Consider the following 21,318-nt stretch of genomic DNA (forward strand, 5'->3'; position numbering starts at 1 on the left):
TCGGAAGTGGGCGAAGTTCACGACACGCGAGCGACTGGACATGGTGCAGTTCCAGCACATGGGTCAACTCAGCCCCTAGCACCAAGACGACGCCAACCACGGCGTCTGCAACCAGGAACAGGAACCCCACTAGCGGCAACTCGAGCTTCGCAACGTGCGAGGAGACCAAATGTCCGACTTCGAGATTACCAGTTGATGGTGGAGGAGAAATTTGTCGGCGACCCAGCGACGGTCGAAGAAGCCCTGGCCTCGCCTCAGCGAGATGAGTGGTTGGCTGCCATGAAAGCTGAGTATGATGCCCTAATTCGAAACAACACCTGGAAGCTGATCGACCCACCGAAGTCGTTGCCAGGACACCCCGTCAAGACTCTCACTTCAAAGTGGGTGTTGCGCGTAAAACGTGATGAACACGGCGGAATATTACGGTACAAGGCCAGACTTGTGATACACGGATTCAAGCAGCGCTACGGGGTGGAGTATCGTAAGACTTATGCCGCAGTGGTGAGGATTATTACGATTTTGCTGGTGCTCCTGATTGCGCTGACCCTGGAACTGGAGGCAAGGCACGTTGATTTTGATACCGCGTTCCTTAACACGGTGCTGAAGAAGTTTGTTATCCTGATGCAACAGCCGGACTTCTTCCAAGACGGCACCGATCGAGTATGTCGGCTGTTGAAGGGACTTTACGGGCTGAAGCAGGCGGCCCGGTTGTGGTATCAAATGCTACACAAGTCTCTGGTGAAGCTCGGATTTTCTCGCAGTACGTTTGATGTTGGTCTCTACTACAAGTGCGTTGATGGACGGATCATTCTCATCACAGTGTATGTGGATGATATGGTCATCGTCGGGAAGCCACATGACATCGACCAAGTCATCGCTGATTTGATGGTTGAATACGCGTTGAAGGATCTCGGCCGCGTGCATCACTTGTTGGGAATGGAAGTGCATTACGAGCCCGGTGTACTGTTGTGTATCTCCCAAACAGCGTACATCGACAAGATTCTGCGCCGTTTTAATATGACGGAAGCTCGAACGGTGCGATTGCCTCAGATGATGAACGAGAAGGGTCCGGCAATTGAAACTGACCCAGCCAAAGTGAACGATCCATCGCTGCCTTACCAAGAATTAGTTGGGGCTTTGCAGTATTTGGCAACGGGCACAAGACCCGATATCGCCAATGCAGTTCGAACTCTTAGTCGGCACACCAGCTGCTACACGAAGGAGAACTACGCAAGTGCCAAGCGAGTGCTTCGTTATCTTCGGGCAACTCGCTCGTTTGGATTAGTCTACAGGCGCGGTGATGCTGCTCCGTCTACAAGAGCATTTAGCGATGCAGATCACGCCAATTGCCCGGATTCCTCTCGTTCGGTGACTGGATTTGTGCTTCAGCTGAATGGATTTAGCGTTGGATTCAAGAGCAGAATGCAGAAGAGCGTTACCGACGACACGTGCAAGTCGGAGCTGGTCGCTGCCAGCATGTGTGTAGAGGATTTGCTGTGGGCCAAGAAGCTGCTGAAGGAGCTGGGACTGGATCAGCAGAGACCCGTGCTCCAGATTAACAACCAGAGCACGATCAAGGTCTGCAGTGAAGCAGGCAACTTTCATGGTGTCAAGCGCTACGCTAAGAAGAGTCGCAAGATTGCAGAACTTGTTGAAGCGAAGAAGCTCAAGATGTAGTACGTGCCTACGTCGGATAATATTGCGGATATGTTCACCAAAGCGCTCGGACCACAGCAGTTCGAGACGTTGAGACGCTTGCTTGGAGTCGAAGACGTCGTTGCTGCGATCGAGCAGCGTGTCGTGGTGGAGAACGCGCAGTTGAAGTCGACGCTGGACGTGCACCAAGCCGATGCTGAAGACGACAAGGATACGTGAGTTCCGGGGGAGTATGAGCCTTTCGGCGGTAGTTCCAGGAAACTCACGTACTTGTCAAGGCCCGTCAGTATTGACTGGGATCGACCTGCTGTCTACATGGCAGTTGGCCAAAGGGGGTGTTTGTGCCTGGGGCTTTCCTCCTCGTGCCCGAGAGTGTGGTACGTTGCATGTAGTTGAGTGTGGTTGGCTAAGAAAAGAATGAATCACTTTGGAATTTGCCTCACTCAAGACAAGAGCCTGTTCTCCCTCGTCCACTGCTTCTCCTCGACGTCAAGACTCTACACTACTCGCTGCTACTTCCGGGCGCCGCGCTGCCACACTCAAGGCTCGACGCTGTTCGTCTCGGAGCGCAATAACTGCTAATGCCGCTTAGCCTGTGCCGCTATCTAACAACACGCTCCTGAGGAGCAACTGGAAGTGTGATCCAAGAAGACGATCCAACCCCAGCGGTAAAGAAAGAAAAGGAGGCGTCGACGACGGCGACGACATCATCGACGATCTCGTACCAAAAGGCGAAGCCGTTCGAGGAGCCGGAGCCGTCTTCGGTCACTGAGAAGGCTGCGACCAAGTTCAAGCCCCAACTCCACGGTGCCACGCCTACCCTGCTGAGAACGAGGCCGGTCAGATCAGCACTTGGCTCAAAAAGGCCGACGCCACGCAAAAAGCAAGGGTTCGAAGCTGGGCTCGCAAGTCTACGGTCGCTCCGCTTGGTTCGGTCGGGTGTGGGCTATCATGTACGCCTGGTGCTTCCCAGACGTCACCCCCGACTGGGAACACGTTATCGTGTGAACGAACAACTCTAATGTCACTGACCAGGTGATCCTAGCGGTTACGACGTCCAGCTCAAATGGCGGTTACACCTCGCAAGCCCCCCCCCCCTGACGCGAGTATGGTGAGCGGTACCAGCGTCAAGGTCGGCTACAGTGACAATACGCTGGCGAGTACGACGGAGGATGGCGACACGCAGGACCTGATCATGTGGCACCAGCTGACCGCCGTGGCACAGGAGGCGCTCAACAACGACCAAAGCTTCGACAACGTGCAGGTCCCGGTGAATGACGACTATTTCTTGCTTCAGCTCGCAAGGCCTGGCCGTTCGCCTGAAAACAAGGATATATAGGTGACTTCCAACGGCAATGCACGGTACGCTGTGCACCACCATGGTTTTACACCAGCCTGTGCATCTGCTACGTACTATTAACCATTTAATGTGCGAACCCTTGTTGCCTTTTCGTGTATTCTTTACATGCCGCGCTACCGAAACACGTACAACACATTCCCATCTCTTTTCTTCTGCAAAAGTACTCACAACTCCAATTGGTCTATTACTCGATGTGCGTCTCGATTAGCTTCGGATGCACTTCAAGAGTGGCAGTGGCAGGAGGGGGTGGGTTAAGTGCATCGAGACACCGAGTTCGAAAGCAAGCGGGTTAATTGGTATCATGAGCTGGTTAGGCCGCAGGCTGGCTACTACCGCGGGCTCGTGTCCGGAAGGCACGCATCCCGTAGGCGAGGCTGCAGCAGCGCGCAGTATCGGGGGTAGATAGCCGTCTAAACCGCAACAAATACAAATAGAAAGGGTTAGGCTGCAGGTTGGCCCTGGGGTGACATACTAGTCCGTAATTTCAGCTATCTGTGCTCGTCTGTACACTTACAGAGCAACAGCCCCAGGAACATTAGTCTCACTAGTTAAGGTCTCGTAATACGGCGACCAAGCATCGAGGATCAAACGTTGTTGGGGTTTACCAATCCGACTAGCAAAACTGAGGCTAGCGCAGGTGTATTTAACACCGAAAGCATTGCATTGCAGCTTAGTATAAGGAAACGTTGTGGTGACTCTGGTGGGGACGGATACGGTCGAAATTACGATCTTGCTGCATTAGGGGCCCGTAACTGCCTGTTCATGCCCTTCGCAGTTCGCCTTCCAGAGAGCACCTGCAACTTTGCAAGTCCTCCAGTCAGATCAAAATCAAAATCGAGCCGATTCCTCTTCAAGTGCAAGGTGTCAACCTCGTTTGCCGCCGCTGGCCCGCTGACTGCTTTGCATAGGAAGCGGCGGTGTCTTTCCTCCTTTTTCTTCTGCCACCGTCGCTACTTTCTTTGGCTCCAACAGTGGTGTTGGCCGATCTCTTCTTTATTTGCCTCAGCCATGCTTGGTTTGCTTCATTTGCCTCCTGCTCTTCTTCGTCATTCGGTGCGTCGTAAATTGGGTAAATTAAGATCATTTCCTCCAGGCTGCGGGCAAACAGTGTCAAACGATAATTCGCAAATGTTTGCAATTTTTACCAGAATAATATGGCTGACCCACAATAAAAGCTGAAAAGTAAATAATGTGTACCACACATCTCTCACTCCACCCTGTCTCTACCCGCAACACTTGCGCAACTTATCTTCCGGCCCCCTCGCGACTCCTCCTTTTGCCAGCGAAGAGAGAAGTGAAACCGCGCGGAAGCATGAGCGCCCCCATCGATGACCTGCTCTTCGGCGGCGACGACTCCGGGGACGAGGACGACATGAACAGTACGTGCGCGCGCGCCCCCTCTCTCCACCCGCACCTTTCCCGCCTCTAACAACGCTCTGTACGCCGACTTACGCCCGGAAACCCGTAGCCTCCATGCCCGCCATGCGCTCGTACAGCGGCGTCCCGCTCGCGGCGGCGGCCGTAGCGCCCCCGGGGGGTCTATTGGCGCCCGCCTCAATAGTGCCCCCTGGGGCCAAGCCCCTCACGCCCTCGGGCGCCACGCCCATCCGCCCACAGCCGCAGCCACTGGCGCCTTCGCCCGCCCCCGCTGCGTCGCCCCCCGCCGCGCTGCCCCAGACCAAGCAGGCGCCCGGCTCGGGGCAGCAAATGTTCCAGCAAATGTTCGCGCTGCTGAAGCAGATGCTGCCCGTGGAGCAGTACGCCACGCTGCACTCGGAGATGCGCAAGGGCAACGGCAACGACATCAAGTCCATCGTGGACATCATCAAGCGGATCGCGGGCGACGCCATCTTCTCCAGTGTCATCCAGAAGATGGACCTTACGAGGACCTTCCCCACTACCAACGCACCGGTAACATTGTGCTGCTGTTGAGAGGTGTTGAGGGATACCAACTCAGTTTTGATTGGGATTTTTGTTGTTGCAGGGTGCCTTTAATGCTGTCAAGCCCGAGCCTGGAGTTGCTGGAGTTCCAGCGCCCACTGTTGCGTCGCCGGCGTCGTTGGGTAGACCGCTGGCCGCGAGAACCGCCGGGATGGCGGTGCCGACGACCACTACGGCGTCGCCGAAGAAGACCATGCCTACTGCTATTGCGCCCAACACGCGGCCGATTGCTGCTGCCCCGCCGACTCTGGCAGCCGCGCCGGTGGCGATGCCAGCGTCTATTGCTGCTCAGGTTGCGAGACCGACGGCGATTCAGCCGCCGCCTGGGACGGTCAGCACCCCGCCGGCCAAGGCTGCGGTTGGTGTGAAGCCGGAGCCGGCCTCTACTACTGCTACGTCAGTGGGAGCCACGTCGACGACTGCTACTACTTCTTCACCCAGCGCCGCTTCTGCTGTTTCCCAGTCCAGGAACGAAGCTCTGGAGAAGATCATGTTCGCGAAGCGGCTATTGTCTCACGCTGCTACGTGCTCGTTGACTCACGGCGTCTGCCAGGTTAAGAAGTGCGACGACGTCCGCCGCGTGTTCAAGCACAGCTTGTCTTGTGGAGGTGCGAATGGCTGCTCACATTGCGAGCAGCTGAAGGGACTGGTGAAGTACCACGCCAAGGAATGCGCTGTTGGTATTACCGATCACTGCTCGATCCCGTTCTGTGACGGCTTGCGGCGCACATACGCTCAGAACCAGGCTACGTTGGCGGCGAAGGCGAAGGCAGCTCAAGCGGCTGGACGAAAACTCAGCGGTATGGGGAGTGACGATGATGATGACAATACGCCGCTGTCCTCTGCTGTGAATAAGGCCAAGAAAAATGCCAAGGCCAAGTCTCCCAAGAGCACGCCTACTCGAGCGCCGGTCGCCCACCCGCTGAAGCGCAAGATATCCAACGCATCGCTTCCGAGAACAAATTCTCCTGGGCCATCGTCGACGGTGTCAACACCTGTGGCGGCTGCACAGACTGCAACGTCCACCCCAGCCAAGCCGCAGCAGAAGAACGTGACCGCCAATATGACACAGGAGTATGGACGCCTGCTGCAGCTGATTCTTCACGTGGAGAAGTGTACAACCAGCGCATGTCCTGTTGGCGAAGAGTGTGCGGAGTCAAAGTCGATCATGAAGCAGATAAACTCTCCGAATCCCCCGGTACGTGCCATTTGCGCTTTATCGACGGTATTGACCTGAATGCTAATATTTTTTTGTTTGATGCTAGCAGGCCCGCGCTAAAACTTACAAGCAAGTGTACGGACACTACAAGACGTGTGTGGCGAAGAATAACACGGCCAACTGCCCCATGTGCAAGATTGGACTATTGCCGATTCTGCCCGCAGCTAGCCCAACACCGTCACCCCACACACAGGTCCTTAAGGCTGGGGTACCCGCAGTGAATACGACGCCAGGATCGGCCGTAACCTCTTCGCCGTCCGGTGGGTTGAACAAGCGGAGCAGCAGTGCTGTGTCGCCTACACCGCGCTCTCCTTTGAAGAAGCCGCGTACCAATTCTACAAGCCGAGGCAAGGCTACGGCTGCAGAGGTGGCAGCTCAGAGCGCTGCTGCATCCGAGCTGGTCAGTCAAGAACTTGCCCAGGCTAGTGTTGCAGATATTCGCAAGGAGGCGGATGTGCTTACGCACACAAACATTGAGCTGGGCACGGAACGGCGGATCATGATGGAGGGAGGTGTGCGACGCGTGCGCATGGCGGAGCAGTTGCCATGCCAGAAAGAAGAGTGGGTGGAGAAAGACTTATTTAATTCGGAGAAACTGCGCACCCAGATGCGCGAGGTCGGCCGGCGGTCAGGTGTCGAGCTTGGAGTCCAAACAAGCGAAGTGATGGCTTACGCTCTCCACGAGTATCTCAAGCAGGTGATCGAGGAGATGGTGGAAATTTCCAAGCAGCGTGGTGACTCGTACGCGCACTCGCTTGAGGCGTTGCAGAAGGCGCAGAGGGTAAGAGCGATGATGGACGGCCGGCCCGGAAACCACATGGAGCTCACCGCGACAGATATTTTGCGCGTAAGTTGTGAGGACTCGTTTGCCAAATTGCGGCAGGAGGACTTGGCACTGCGATCACAGTTACTGGAGGATGCGAAGCGTGAAGAGCAGATCGAGAAAGAGCGCGCCAAGAAGCGCAAGAAGGTGGATCGCAGCAAACTTAACCAGGATGAGCGTGACGAGGCCGAGATGGACATCGAGGAGCTGGCTGTCAAGGACCTGAAGGAGCGTCTGCTGCAGCAAGACAAGGGCGGCGTGGTGAAGGTGGACGGCCGAGTCAACGAGAGCATCTCGACGAAGTATGCGCCGCGGGAGGCTGACAGCCAGGTGACCATGGACGACGCCACCTACTGGCTGCAGAGCCAGAAGCCGTACATCCGCCCGAAGCTCTTCGTGCGTGCAGAAGCTGCGCGTATCGTGACCAAGTCGCTTATCTGATCTGCAGAACTTCGAAGGCGTTCACGATTCCAGCCAAACCATGACGGCTCATGCAATAAATTAAAAAAGCACCCTGCTGGGCCCATCGCAGCGTGCGGTGTCTAACCTCGGTGTGGGGAGCGTGCTGGGCTTTTCTTCATTGCTGGCGGACTATTCGAAGCGCGAGTGGATGCGCACTTCGCCCTTCTTGGCCGCCTCCGGGATGTTGGCCGTGCGGAACGCGTACACGTCGGACTCGATCATCGACGCTCCTGCAGAGCAAGCGAGCAGCACCATTTTGATAACGGTTAGGAACAAAAAATACGACAGCACCTTCCACTGAAGCTTGTGCAGTAGTAATTACCTGGAATTACTGAGGAGTCCGCGACGTAGATATCTTGTCCGTCGTTGCGCAGCTCCACGAAGTGCGTGCGCTGCTTGACACCCTTGGATTTAAGTCTGGGCGACGACGGCTGCAGCTTGCCCGACGGGGTCATGGCCATGTCCACCCCCTTGTAGAGCCCCTCCCCAGTCTCCACTGCAATATGGTAGGCGTGCCATGGACACTTGATGGTCGTCTTGCCGCCCATCTCCTCAATGTCTCCATTGACCAGAGGTCCTCCGTGGTCTGCCAAGGTAAAGTTAAGACAAAAAATCCAATATACATGTACAGATTATTACTTAACCACCACCAGAACGCGGATATCTTCCCCCTCCTTACGGTAACAGGCTTGGTCCATGCAGAACACCTGTCCCCGGATATTGAGCAGCATGACGCTGCGGTGCGAGGTCGGCAGCTCGACGCATTTCTTGGAGCCGGACGGCAGCTCCAACAGCTTGCACACGAACTCGTACGTCAACAGGTCCGCCATGTCCGCAGTTTAATTGGGAATGCTCGGAAAAAATCCAATTGGGTCATTTCGTACTTAAATGATTTACATAATGTATGGATCGATACTGCGGCGCTTACACCAACGGAGCTTCACCGACTCGAAAGCTTTCACCGTCGCCAGCTACGGTCTGTCCTCAATGTGCGTTACCCATACCACATCTCCAACGCTGATCTCTACGCAACGTGTGACGAGCGGCCGCTCTGTCACCGGATCACGTCTTCGGCTTCTCGGGCACATTCTACTGCGACCACAAGATATCCCGGCGTTTATCCAGATGAAGGCGTATTTCTCTTCCTCAGACAGCAGCAAGTGGAGAGGTAGGCCCCGTACCACACTGCCTCTTGTCCTTGATCAGGACCTTGATGCTAGTGGGTGTGGGTACCGCCTCCGCACCAGCTCAGACTTGGAGAGACTTCGACTGCTTGCCCAAGACCGACGTAAATGGAAGGCCCTCAAGACTACCATTGCTGACTCACTGCCAGCCAAAGGAGACTCGACGTATGCGGACACCACACTATGCCGCCGACTAGCTAAACTGAGACTAGCGCAGGTGTAATTTGGCTACGCGAACACGTAAATCATTGCATTGCAATGTATGGATTGATTACGCCCACGCGATGATTAGTCCCATTTCTGAAGTTTTAGTTGTCGGACGAGTCGGGGGCGAGCGGCATGCGTTCCTCGACTTTGGGAGGCAGCGGGGCGATGACTGCATGGTGCTTGGACTTGTTGGCCGAGAAGTAGGAGCCCAGCTTGGTGAAGACGCCTGCCAGCACGGACGCAGTCATGAGCGACAGCGCCCACACGCCGTAGCCTGCGGTGTCGATGATGCCCCCCATCATGGCGCCGGACAATCCCGTCGAGAAATAGCCGACCGCAGTCATGATGCCAGACGCGCCAGCTGCGATATCACGAGGGAGATCCGACGGCACGGTGTAGCTCAAGAGAGTGTAGTTGCCTAGCAAAAAGACGCTCGACAGGAAGATGAGGCCGCCGAGCATCGTGACACTGCAAGTGGCGCTGACGAAGTAGATGACCCCGAGCATGAGCGCTTGAAGCAGCGAGAAGATGAAGATGGGCATGACGCGGTCGGAGTGGAAAATAACATCACTCAGCCAGCCGCAGAGGATTCCTCCCACGAAACCCCCTACCGTCCACGCACCACCGATGATCGCCGTATCACTTGAAGAGAGCGGGGCGTCGCGTACAGCGTCGAAGAAGGAAAGGAACCAGTTGAGGAAGCCATCTCGAGCCCAGCAGAGGAAGAATACGGCTACGAGATATCCCAGGAATGTGTAGTCCCGCATGAGCTGCTTCATCTGCTGCTTCGGCGTAAGTCGAACCTTCTCGTCTTCGTCCTCGTCTTCTCTTTGGGTTGAGGACGACGTTAATGTGTCTTTTGATATGCCTTTGGCCGGATTCTTCAGCGTATCCGGTGTCTGTTGCTGTGGAGCGACAAGGATTAATTGCTTCGTTGTGTGGTTGTGCGTGTCGGACGGGGAGTTCTTCGCGTAGCGTGAGATCACGAGCGCCATTTCGAAGAGCACTGCGCCCGGGATAACAAAGACGTAGGGCCAGCCCAACGTCCCAATGATACTGCTTCCCGTGCCCAGAGCCAAAAAGTACCCGCTTGTCAACATAATGTTGAACACGCCAGCAAACATCCCGCGCTCGCTCGGTGCATACCACGCTGCGTTGATTTTCACAACGGCGCTGGTGCCGAACCCTTGAACCAACACGTTGGCCGCATAAAGCACGACGAAGAGTATTTGCTGGACGACTCCGGGTGAATTCAAGAGGAAGAGACCACCGAGGAGAAGGTTGCAAATTGCAGCCCCGATACACGCGACGAGCATGCCTCGCTTGCCTCCAATGCGATCCGTGATTTGGCCTGTGAAGGGACCGCTGATGGCGTACGCCCAGGAGCCGGCCGACAGCACCCTAGTTACACACAGAAGGTTAACAAAAAAATTATGATCGTCTAACAGACAAAACCTACCAGCCCATGTACGATGAGGTAAAGCCAAGTTTATCGCGCACCGCCGAGACATTCCCAGCAGCTACGTTGTATCTCGCCATGTAGAAGGCAGCGTAGGCAACGCCCATAGGGAACCAGTTCTGAAGTCGGCGCCATCTACGTACAAAAACTTTGTCACCAAATACATTTTGATCGAGGCACCTCTGACGGTGTACTTACCGATAGGCTTGCGAGTGTAGCAGACGTCCTTGGGGACTAAACAGCGCATCATAAAGCACACCGCACGCCACAAATGCGAGGATCAACAGCGAAATGACCACTTGAGCGCTCATGGCTTGGAGCAACAAGCGTAATTCGAGACTGGGAGGTCGAGCAGCATGGAAACTTTTGGCCAGAACGTGCTGCTGATCTCTTTGTCCCGTCACATCGGACCCTATTTTCAGTTTTGTTGTTGATGTTTCTGTGGTAACGCTTCAAACGCATAGATTGATCACCGGAGCAGAATTCGGAACCCTGCACACGTCCAATCAATGGTTTGGACTTTCAACGTACACCGAAACTCACTGGCATTGAAAAACGTATCTGTATTCTTAGCGAGGTTGAAGAATTGTGATCTCCCAGCGCGAGTCAAAACGATGCCGCTTCATCTTGCTCAAGTAGCGGAGATTTGCGTGGTAGCGGCATCGGCGAGACGACAAAGTCACTGTTAAGTCGGACGATGGAGGCGCGGCGACTGCTAACACTGCCAAGGGACAGCGGCGTCATCTCTTCAAAGTCCCCTGGATGTGGCGTCCCCGCTGCCTGCTCCTTTGTCATCATCATGCCCTCTTCAGAGAAGTACGAGCCTAACAACGTGAAAACCCCAGCGAAGACCGACGCCACCATCAGGGAGAACGCCCACACTCCGTAGCCTCCACGTCCAACAACATTGCCCATGAAGGCACCCGACAGCCCCGTGGAGAAATAACCCACAGCCGTCATTACACCAGCGGCACCGGCAGCAATATCTTGCGATAAATCCGACGGTACCGTGTAGCTCAGCAGCGTGTAGTTGCCCAGTAAGAAGACGCTCGAGAAGAATACCAAACCTCCTAGCATCATCACGCTGCACGTTGCGCTCATGAGGTAAATCAGGCCAAGCACAACGGCTTGAAGCAGCGAGAAGATGAAGATCGGCATGATGCGGTCCGAGTGGAAGATGACGTCGCTCAGCCAGCCACACAAAATGCCGCCAACGAATCCCCCCATAGTCCACGCGCCGCCGATAATTGCCGTATCGCTCGACGTGAGTGGAGCCTCACGCACCGCGTCGAAGAAGGAGAAGAACCAGTTGAGGAATCCGTCGCGTGCCCAGCAGAGGAAAAATACAGCACCGAGATACCCGAGGAAAGTGTAATTCCGCATGAGTTGCTGCATCTGCTGCTTCGGAGTAAGATAAAACTCATTATCTTCGCCATCCGAGGAGGATATCCGCTGGGAGTTCATCGTAGTGGGTAGTATCTCCTCAGAAAAGTTGTGCGTATCGGCTGGGGAGCTCTTCACGTAGCACGAAATGACGAGAGCCATTACAAACAACGCGGCACCAGGGATTGCGAACACGTAAGCCCAGCCGAAGGTCCCGATGATACTGCTGCCAGTCCCCAGTGACAAGTAGTAGCCACATGTGAGCATGATATTGAAGACTCCAGCGAAGATTCCTCGCTCACTGGTGGAATACCACGCCGCGTTGATCTTGACCACAGCACTCGTGCCGAAGCCTTGCACCAGCACATTGGCGGCGTACAGCACGACGAACAGCACTTGCTCCACGACAAACGGCACCTTGCAGAGGAAAAGGACCCCCAGCGAGAGGTTGCACAGAGCCGCCCCGAGACAGGCGACGATGATGCCGTTCTTGCCCCCAATGCGGTCCGTCATCTGACCCGTAAAGGGCCCAGAGACGGCATAGGCCCACGATCCAGCCGAGAGGACCCTGACGGAGCAGCAATACCAGCGTCAGTGCGCGCGACTCAACCAGTGCCAATAGCCGACGAGACGTACCAGCCCATGTACGCGGAGGAGAAGCCGAGCTTGTCACGCACAGCTGAGACGTTGCCGGCCGCCACGTTGTACCTGGCCATGTAGAACGCGGCATAGGCCACGCCCATAGGGAACCAGTTCTGCAGTCGTCGCCATCTTATACGCAACACGCCAGAAATATCAATGACCCTGCGTATACTCCTGATGATTGTAGGGCGCCCTACCGATAGCCGCGCGAGTGTAGAGCGCGTCCCTCGGGACTGAGCTCCACGTCGTAGAGCGCGCCGCAGACGACGAACACGAGGATCAGCAGCGACGTGAGCGTCTCCACGTCCATGGCGCACAACTCGCTCGGCGTAAGTTGGCTTGGGCTTGTGCAGGCGGGGCAGATCAGGGAGTGAGCGCCCGATATTGCGCGACCAGGCAAGGCGTGCAGGGCACCGACGTCAGTGATGGAGATGCGCAGTCGACCCAGCCAGTCGCGTCGAGCTGCGTCATGCCTGGTACCTCCGCTACGACAAAGGGCGGTAGAATGCTCCCAGTGTATGTTAGCGCATTGCTCTTTAGCTTGAGCTCGTCCGCTGGTTCGCAAGCAGAGATGGCGAAGCGACTGCAACTTGCACAACGAAAGACTGCGTAACGGTTCAACGAGGAGAAAATCGGAACCCTGTGAGACGTCCAATCAGCAGCGTCGATGACTCACCGTGAGCTTTTCGACGTTGAGCTTGAATCGCAGCGTTTAGTGCAAACGAACGTGTGCAAGCTGCATCGAGAGAACAGGCCAAGATGTAGCATGGCTACTGTTGACTTTGCCTACAAACATAGTAAAAGTCTCGTGAAAAAAAAAGTTTTTGATTTTTTGCTATTGTATACCGTCCGTACGGTGATTACACCTGTTGGGTGATTAGTCCGACCGAGTGCAGCTGAAGTACATCCTGGTTGCCCAGTGGGCGACTACAACTACGGTCATGACACTCGTTGATTACACAACATAAATCCAAACCTAGTAGTCAAAAAGATGGCGAGGCTGAGCGCGGTGGCGTCGCGCTATCAGGCTTCGGCGACACCACCATGATAAAGTCGCTGCTGTTGAACGATACGGAGGAGGTCGAGAGCTCATCGGAGACGTCCGTCATCGGCGTGATGGCTGCCGGCTGATGTCTGGACTCGGCTGTCCGGTCCTTGGCGAAGTGCGAGCCGAGCTTGACGAACACACCGGACAGAATCGACGCAACAATGAGCGACACCGCCCAGACGATGTAGCCCGCACCATCGATGACATTGCCCATGACGGCGCTCGAGAGGCCGGTTGAGAAGTACCCGACCGCGTGCATGATGCCCGTAGCCCCAGCTGCAATGTCTTGAGGCAGATCCGTCGGCACCGTGTAGCTCAGCAGCGTGTAGTTGCCCAGAATGAAGACACTCGAGAGGAACGTGAGTGCTCCCAGCATCGCAACGCTGCACGTAGCGCTCACGAAGTAGATAACTCCGAGCACAACAGCCTGCAACATGGAGAAGATGAAAATGGGCTTCACTCGGTTCGAGTGGAAGACGGCGTCACTGATCCAACCGCAGAGAATTCCCCCGACAAATCCCCCAATGGTCCAAGCTCCGCCGATGATCGCGGTGTCGCTGGACGTGAGAGGTTCCGAGCGGACATCGTCGAAGAAGGACAGGAACCAGTTGAGGAATCCGTCCCTTGCCCAGCACAGGAAGAACAGCGCGGCGAGGTATCCGAGGAAGGTAAAGTTTCGGAGTAGCTGCTGCATCTGTTGCTTGGGAGTGAGCGCCTCTTCTTCGAGACCGTCACCACACGACATGCACTGAGGCTCGAGCTGAGCTGAGAACGTTGGCAGATCATCGGTCGAGAAGTGGTTGGTGTCCTTAGGGGAGCTCTTCACGAACGACAGGATGATGACCGACATGACGAGGAGAGCGGCCCCCGGGATGACGAACACGTACGCCCAGCCCAGTGACTCGATGATGCTGCTACCCGTGCCCAGCGACAGGTAGTACCCACTTGTGAGCATGACGTTGAACACGCCGGCGAAGACGCCGCGCTCGTTCGTCGTGTACCAGGCAGCGTTGATCTTGACGACGGCGCTGGTGCCGAAGCCCTGCATCAGCACGTTGGATGCGTAGAACACCACGAAGAGGATCTGCTTCACGAGGAGCGACCCGTGGCTGAGGAATATCATCCCCAACGCCAAGTTGCACAGAGCAGCCCCGACACACGCGACGATCATGCCGTTCCTGCCCCCGATGCGATCGGTGATCTGTCCTGTGAAAGGGGCACTGATAGCATACGCCCATGAACCAGCCGACAGGACCCTATAACGGATGAGCAGCTTAGTTAGCAAGCAGATAACAAGTAAAATATCGAAACCGTGAACGTACCAGCCCATGTAGACGGAGGAGAAGCCAAGGTCGTTGCGCACTGACGGCACGTTACCGGCAGACACGTTGTACCTCGCCATGTAGAACGCGGCGTAGGCGATGCCCATGGGGAACCAGTTCTGTAGTCGACGCCACCTACACAACAAGAAAAGGTGTTAGCGAACTCGAGTGAACACAACTTGTAGGTACTGACCGTACCGATAGCCCCTGGAGTGCAGCTTCCGCCCTTGGGGGCTCAGCTCGACGTCGTAGATGACGCCGGCGGTCACGAAGGCGAGGATCAGCAGCGAAATGACTACCTGGGCATCCATCCTGAAAACGAGGTGGAGTTGGTCTGCCCAGCACGGGGAAACTACAGGAATGAGAGCCTCCAAGCAGCTCCAAAAGTCCGGGCCCCTGCAATCCGAAGCCTTCGCCGCCCATGCGATGCAGCAACGTGCGTGACTCTTTGCGCGCGTGCGCGTCACATGCGCCTCTTTCTGAGCCCAGAGTTCCTCCTCCAGCCATTGACACCCGCAAGTTGCTGTGTCGCCTATTTGAAGTGCGGTAACGGCCACAGAAAATTCGGAACCCAGTCCACGGACCAATGGGGGCGCGTGTTCCAATTCGGAACCCCATCCGGCGACCAATCAACGGCGCTCTTAGGTTTCAGCACTCGACTTCAACATCAAAGACGGTTACCGCTGGCGGTCAGCGCTGCATCTTCACTGACCACGCCACCACGTCCATTCTTGTACGCCGCGGCGCAGGCATAGCTGCATTTGAAGCGAGATCTCGACGCCACATGCTTGGAGAAGGCTCAGGAGAGCTCTATAATACCTGTGCCTTCGCTGCTAACCTTCGCCCGATAGGCGCTTGCTGGTCAACAAGCGGTAGCGTGATGCAAGGCTGGCAAAGGGCTGATGAGTGGTCAACAACTCAGCCACTAGGGGCAGATCTTCTGTGCGACACGTGCGTCGCACGACATGGCGGCGCTAGTCTTTTGCTTTCGGAGAGCGAGGTGGGTTGGTTTGCCTCGATCCGGCGGAATGACCATGCATGCCACAGCGTATTCAGGAACTTGCGCTCGGGCCACGAGCACTCGCGTAGCGTATTTGCTCGAGTAGTTTTATGCTAGAACAGCACTCCATTTGGTTCGACGTACAAACCAAGCTGAATGGTTATTGATTTCTTTCGTCCCGGGGGATATCATATCGTGCCATCGCGAGGACAGGCAATATTTCTCCGCCAGATGAGCCTTGAAGCTCCACTTCAAGGCGCTCGCGTCCAACGACGATTGCGTCCAATGGCAATAAAGCGCATACACGAGCTGTATTGGTCATGCATGCGGAGTGGGTATCCTCGGAAGCAAATGACGTGTAGGCACCAAGACTTTGCGTCATCGGCTCGAAGACAAGTTGAAGTACTAGTAAGCCGTAGAAGCTTGTCCGCCAAATAAAAAAAATACCCATTGTCGAGATTAAATTGATAGTTCGTACAGCTTATCTTGGCCCCCAGGCGAATTTGTCATCGATAGGAGCATCCTCGCAAAGGTGCACAACTTTTGGGGGTAAGTGAGCCACTTCTAGAGCAAAACGAGTAATTCCTAGTAAGCAAGCACGTAGACAGCAAAATAAACGATAGAAGCAACCTCTTTCTAGCAAACAGAAATAGACAGCAGGCGAAAAAAGGCAAGGCAGGATAAGCACATATTTTTGTCCCCTAGCAAAGTGGAAGCCTGCAGAACTGCAGCAATAAAATATGTTTCGTCGTTCATTGCTTTCATTTTTTTTCATGCATGAAGGGTTTAAGCGGAGGAACCAGTGCTGGGCTGTTTGCGTAAATGACTGTATGCAAATAGACTTCGACAAAATAAAACAAGCGTATCGTAGTGCTAAGATACTTTCTCTTGCTGCAAAAACAACGGCAAAAACATTGAAATGCGGATCCTGAAACCAGCTGAGATGTCATCGACAACCCCTACGACAGTTATATAACTTTTAGACAACTTGAGGATTGGTATACAACATGTCCTTAATTCAAATCAAAGAATAGATGCTGACGCGGCGTTCAGCTCTTCGCTCCCTATTGAAGCTATTCTTTATTTTCCCTCAGTGGTAGTACACTTTATAGTACACAGGTGCGCTGGTTGGATTCAATACACATCATCCGAGGAATGACCTCATATCCACGTACGCAAGCACAAGGATTTCGTGTGATACAATGCTATGCTGTCTTCACAACAATCAATCCTTCAGATCGACCAGTTGCAATGGAAGCTGGTATCTCCTCCTATATGTCGGATATGTTGTGGATGGCAAGAGTAGGAGAGGAGCGTGGGTTTTGTTGGGCGGCTACCCAGAATCGAAGCAGTCGGCTTTGTACACGTGATTTAAACACAAGATGGAGATGGCAGCATCACTCAATCTCTAGAGCGGGCGATGAACCAGTTGACACACCGTGCACTACTATCGACAGTTCGACTAACACTCCAAGGCACCTTTCCGAATACTCGCGGCAGTACAGCCGCGCCAATCTCGAGTGTTGGAATGCTGGTAAGGAAACTGCTAACGAATGGACCACGAAAAGCCGTAAAAGCCTTGGTGAAATCACGCCAATTGGCAAGACACACAGACACAGTACTCCAGAGAGCAGATATTCCGCAACACTTAACCGCCAGGTTAGAGAACGAAATGAAGACCAGTAGTAGCGAAAAGGGGTTGCAGGACCATTATTCGATTCGGAACACCCTACAGAGATTCCAGGACTCTATAGTTTCTCGTTAAACGTAAATAGAGGACCTCCTAACCACGGTTGGATGCAATACACCATTTAGGGCATCTCTATAGTACGTGTTCAGTAAAAAGGAATCTGGATCTCATTTATTTATCGTGCTTGCAGTAAAGATCAAGTTTTGAAGTCCAGTTTGCACACAAGGTCCTACACCGGTGTACTCGCTCCACCATAGTCATTTGACCTGTAAACCAGGCCTGGGGAAAATGTAATCAATTGGCCTCACAAAATTCGTCAACCACCACTCCTGCAACGGTCGGTCAAGCATTCCAGAAGTTGAGCTCCACCGAGAAGACCCAAGACCACTTTTTGTGGCGGAAGTTAACCAACCATGCGATTGACCGAGTTTTCTTTGCTCCTAGTGGCCATTTTAATGGCGTGCTGCGCCACCCTCGCCAGCTCGACCAATGCAATCACAGCACTGGGATCCCGCCCCAACATTGCGCCCGCGGGTGCGGGTGGCAGCGTGCAGCGTTCCCTGAGACGAAGCAATTCAACGGTCCGCATCGAAGGTGACACGGACGAAGAGAGGGGTGTGTGGACACGACTGAAGGGCATGGCCAAGAAACTTTCCTTCGGTAGCAAGCGACTCCAGAAAAGCTCCAGTGCTCTCAAGACTTCCGAAAATGCGATCGTCCAGCAGGCGGAGGCAGTGCTGATGCGTTGAAGACTGCCCAGAAGCAGAAGCCTGGTGAGATTGCCAGGGCGGAATCGCTGGCGAAGAAAAATCCAGAGTTCGTTAAGGCCGTCGAGAAAAGTCCGTCTTTCCAGCGTATCGTTTCGAACATCGCAAGGGACCCTGCTGGTGTGCGCAAAAAACCGGGTGTTGGCCTCACTATCGGTATCATCGTGTTTATCATATTTGTCCTCGGGTGGGCGGGTTTGCTTAGGTGGAGTATCAAGGCAATTATTGCGAGCAGCCCGTAGGTCGATTACCGCAACTTGCATGGTGGAAGCTCCTGTCTAACCAGAGAGTCGAACATACTCTTTATACTAGTATCACATTGCCATGGAAACACACAACTCATCTCTATTGTCATTGAAATCTACCGGGTAAGGGGGTAAGGAGGCAAAATCGTTGTGATACTTGAGTAAATTCATCTACGACGAGCTTCCCGCTTTTGATGCTTTGTTGTTTGCGTCCGCTTTTGTCATTTGATCAATGGCACGCGCGATATCTTGGGACTTGAAATCCACGCGCATGCGCAGTAAAGTCGCAATAGTCTCTAGCGACAGCTCTTCACGCACACTAGCAAGATAGTCTAGAACGTGCGATGGCTGCATCAGGTTCAAAATGAACACAATCTGGAAGAGCCGCGTGAAGGCTGAGCGTAAACTCTTTTGGGGCACAAGTGTCGACACACGAGCGAGCATGTTCGTAACTTCGCGCTCGAGCTGCAGCGCACCCAAGTCATTGCAATGTTTCTTGGTCGTAAGAAGCGCGCGTTCGACACCCGACGTCAGGTCTTGTGTAACAGCCTCGACCAGATCCTCGAAGGGGGCACTGCACAGGGCACGCTCGTACCGCTTCAGCTCCCGGTTCTTCAAAACTTCTTGCTCTACCAGCCGAAGCAATGGCGAGCCCCGAGAGCCCAGTGCATCGTACTCAGCTGAGGTGAGCACGTACTTAAGCCTCTCCTCCATCTGACGCTGGATCACTTCCAGTAGCCGCTTACGCAGCGATCGGGACAGCACTTCTTGAACCTCGTTCGATACAATGGAGTGGAATGCATCCGTCATGTCGCCAATTGGAGTTGGCAGGCACTCGAGGATCGGCGCATCATTGGGGAAACCTGCGCGGGAGTACTCGTCGATTTTCTCCTGCAGCGCGCGAACAAATTCGCCACTCATGAAGGCCGAGTTGATCGTCATAATCAGCCTCGCCTCCTCCTGCAAAGTCCGCTCCAAGTCATCGTCGACTGCCTGCAGCAGCATTTCTGAGAAAGACACCTCGTCTTCACCATCTCCGTCACCATCGAGTCGTCCGGACCCATTGTCCTTGTCAGACGTTGCATTGGCGACACTCAACGGAATAACGCACGGCCGACTAGGCAATGACAAGATTGCAGGAAGATACTGCGACTCCAACGCGTCCACAAGCGCGATCACGATAGATAGAGCCGTATGGTAGTTCATGCTGCACCAAACACAACAACAATTTCGTTAATACCATACTATAAAAGGTAATAAGCTCCAACATCGAACTCACCACTGCGACGCCCTGAAGAAGGCCTTGTTCAGCACGAACGAGACGTCTTCAACAACACTTGACACATAAACTCCCTGCTCCAGCTCCTGGGGCTCCGCGATTGCCGTGGCCTTGTGCACGGACTGGAACACGTAGAATCTCTCCAGCACCACGTACACGCCGCTGAGCTCCTGCACCTTTACCTGGAAGCCTCCTTCGCCACTTTCCATCTGCTGTCCCAGCCCAGCACACACCGTAGCCAAGAAGGCAGTGTAGCTCACGAGCACGCGGATGATGAAGGCCAGCTCGTCCAGGAACAGGTCGATCATCTGCAGACTCTCGTCCGCCTCCACGTCCTCGCCCTCCAGCGCCTGCCTCGGGTCCCTCTGGGCCTGCGCGTTGGCACGCCGTTCCCACGCCACCATGCGCGCGTCGCCCGCGTACATCTCGACCATCTGCAACGCGATCTCGGCGCACGACGCGTGGATGGGCTCCAGCACCTGCTGCAGCACCTGCGCGTCCCCCGTGACGTCCGCCACGGCGTTCATAATGTCCGAGGCGCCCGTGAGCAGCTCGCTCAGCGCCTCCACGTAGAACGCGCGGTCGATGTAGCCATGTTCGTTCACCTTGGCGGCCTGCTTGCTGCCGCGCACGCGCTCGAGGCTGGCGCGCGCCTGCGTGGCGAAGATGCGACTCAGGCAGCCGCCGAAGCGCGGCGCGGCGGCGCGCGCGGCCCCCAGAGCGGCGCAGCGCGGCGAAGGCCGAGAGCGCCGCGTCCAACGTCCACGTCGGCGCCCGCGCACGCGTGCTGGAGGCGCTCGAGCGCCGGCTCCTGCAGACTCTGCGCCTTGGCCTCGCAGCTGCGCAGCATCTCGTCGCGCACGGCCGCCGTCTGCGCGTCCCCGTTGGCCGCCGACGCCGACACGCGCATGTCCCCGAGCGCCTGGCACACCTGCTCCAGCTGCTGCTCCGCGAGCGCCACGTAGAAGCACGTGACGCTCTCCTCGAAGCTCATGGCCGTCGTCCGGCGGCGGAAGTCTGAGTGAGACTTTCTCACGTTTTGTTAAGGGAATAATATTAAAATGCCCCTCAAAGTTTGGGTGTTTACTAAAATGTCACGATGGATACACATCTTACTACTGTAAAATGCCACAGAAACTATGTACCGATATTACATGTATATGCATGACAACGCTCCTGGAAACGAGCGCAAGAACAAGGTGAACGGTGAACAATGGAAAGCAACGCAGCCTCAAACAGGAATAAGGTTGTGGATTGAATGGTATGTAAAACTATACGCATTTCAGTCAGCTCGTCCAGACCTATGCGCAATATCGACCTGAGCAAGTTTGGGGGAAACCGATGTTTGTCGTGGCCAGGAATCTCCCGCATAACGAGCAAGAGAATTAACTTGACCGCGCACGATCAATCGCATCGTGGCCGACCAACTCCGGCTTGACGCGGCGACTTCTGCGGAAGCAGGGACAGCCATCTTGCTTGTCCAACTCCGTGCCACGCAAAATCAGTCAAGGAGGCACGATCCACGAGCTTCGACTTGTTCCGGCTCCGAAATCCAAGTGGCTGGATACGAAACCTCCCCTGTAATCGCCGATCTGACCCCACGGATGAAGAGCGGATGCTTCGTCGTGCCA

At 55.0% G+C, this 21,318-nt stretch overlaps 7 protein-coding genes across 7 annotated transcripts; 2 read left to right on the plus strand and 5 right to left on the minus strand.

The window, feature by feature from the left end:
• Nucleotides 1-4,328: 4,328 nt before the first annotated feature.
• Nucleotides 4,329-7,440, plus strand: PHYSODRAFT_301957 (hypothetical protein; the record flags this gene model as incomplete). The annotated part of the gene is made up of 4 exons (XM_009530893.1): nt 4,329-4,395; nt 4,485-4,927; nt 5,001-6,155; nt 6,223-7,440. The coding sequence occupies 4 exons, from the start codon at nt 4,329-4,331 to the stop codon at nt 7,438-7,440; spliced, it is 2,883 nt and encodes a 960-aa protein (XP_009529188.1).
• Nucleotides 7,441-7,590: 150 nt separating this feature from the next.
• On the minus strand, nt 7,591-8,291 carry PHYSODRAFT_505338 (hypothetical protein; the record flags this gene model as incomplete). The annotated part of the gene is made up of 3 exons (XM_009530894.1): nt 7,591-7,691; nt 7,784-8,047; nt 8,141-8,291. The coding sequence occupies 3 exons, from the start codon at nt 8,289-8,291 to the stop codon at nt 7,591-7,593; spliced, it is 516 nt and encodes a 171-aa protein (XP_009529189.1).
• A 662-nt stretch (nt 8,292-8,953) lies between these two features.
• PHYSODRAFT_333689 (hypothetical protein) lies at nt 8,954-10,622 on the minus strand (the record flags this gene model as incomplete). The annotated part of the gene is made up of 3 exons (XM_009530895.1): nt 8,954-10,253; nt 10,312-10,446; nt 10,510-10,622. The coding sequence occupies 3 exons, from the start codon at nt 10,620-10,622 to the stop codon at nt 8,954-8,956; spliced, it is 1,548 nt and encodes a 515-aa protein (XP_009529190.1).
• Nucleotides 10,623-10,917: 295 nt separating this feature from the next.
• Nucleotides 10,918-12,646, minus strand: PHYSODRAFT_251056 (hypothetical protein; the record flags this gene model as incomplete). Its single annotated transcript, XM_009530896.1, has 3 exons — nt 10,918-12,262; nt 12,331-12,465; nt 12,534-12,646. 3 exons carry the CDS (start codon nt 12,644-12,646, stop codon nt 10,918-10,920), a joined length of 1,593 nt encoding a protein of 530 aa, XP_009529191.1.
• Nucleotides 12,647-13,319: 673 nt separating this feature from the next.
• Nucleotides 13,320-15,017, minus strand: PHYSODRAFT_506804 (hypothetical protein; the record flags this gene model as incomplete). The annotated part of the gene is made up of 4 exons (XM_009530897.1): nt 13,320-14,144; nt 14,211-14,640; nt 14,707-14,841; nt 14,905-15,017. The coding sequence occupies 4 exons, from the start codon at nt 15,015-15,017 to the stop codon at nt 13,320-13,322; spliced, it is 1,503 nt and encodes a 500-aa protein (XP_009529192.1).
• A 2,792-nt stretch (nt 15,018-17,809) lies between these two features.
• PHYSODRAFT_286323 (hypothetical protein) lies at nt 17,810-18,145 on the plus strand (the record flags this gene model as incomplete). The annotated part of the gene is made up of 1 exon (XM_009530898.1): nt 17,810-18,145. The coding sequence occupies one exon, from the start codon at nt 17,810-17,812 to the stop codon at nt 18,143-18,145; it is 336 nt and encodes a 111-aa protein (XP_009529193.1).
• A 434-nt stretch (nt 18,146-18,579) lies between these two features.
• On the minus strand, nt 18,580-20,681 carry PHYSODRAFT_315742 (hypothetical protein; the record flags this gene model as incomplete). The annotated part of the gene is made up of 3 exons (XM_009530899.1): nt 18,580-19,615; nt 19,688-20,340; nt 20,454-20,681. The coding sequence occupies 3 exons, from the start codon at nt 20,679-20,681 to the stop codon at nt 18,580-18,582; spliced, it is 1,917 nt and encodes a 638-aa protein (XP_009529194.1).
• Between the last annotated feature and the right edge of the window lie 637 nt (nt 20,682-21,318).

The sequence above is a fragment of the Phytophthora sojae genome (genome assembly GCF_000149755.1).
Source record: "Phytophthora sojae unplaced genomic scaffold PHYSOscaffold_5, whole genome shotgun sequence".
NCBI classification, from domain to species: Eukaryota; Oomycota; class Peronosporomycetes; order Peronosporales; family Peronosporaceae; genus Phytophthora; species Phytophthora sojae.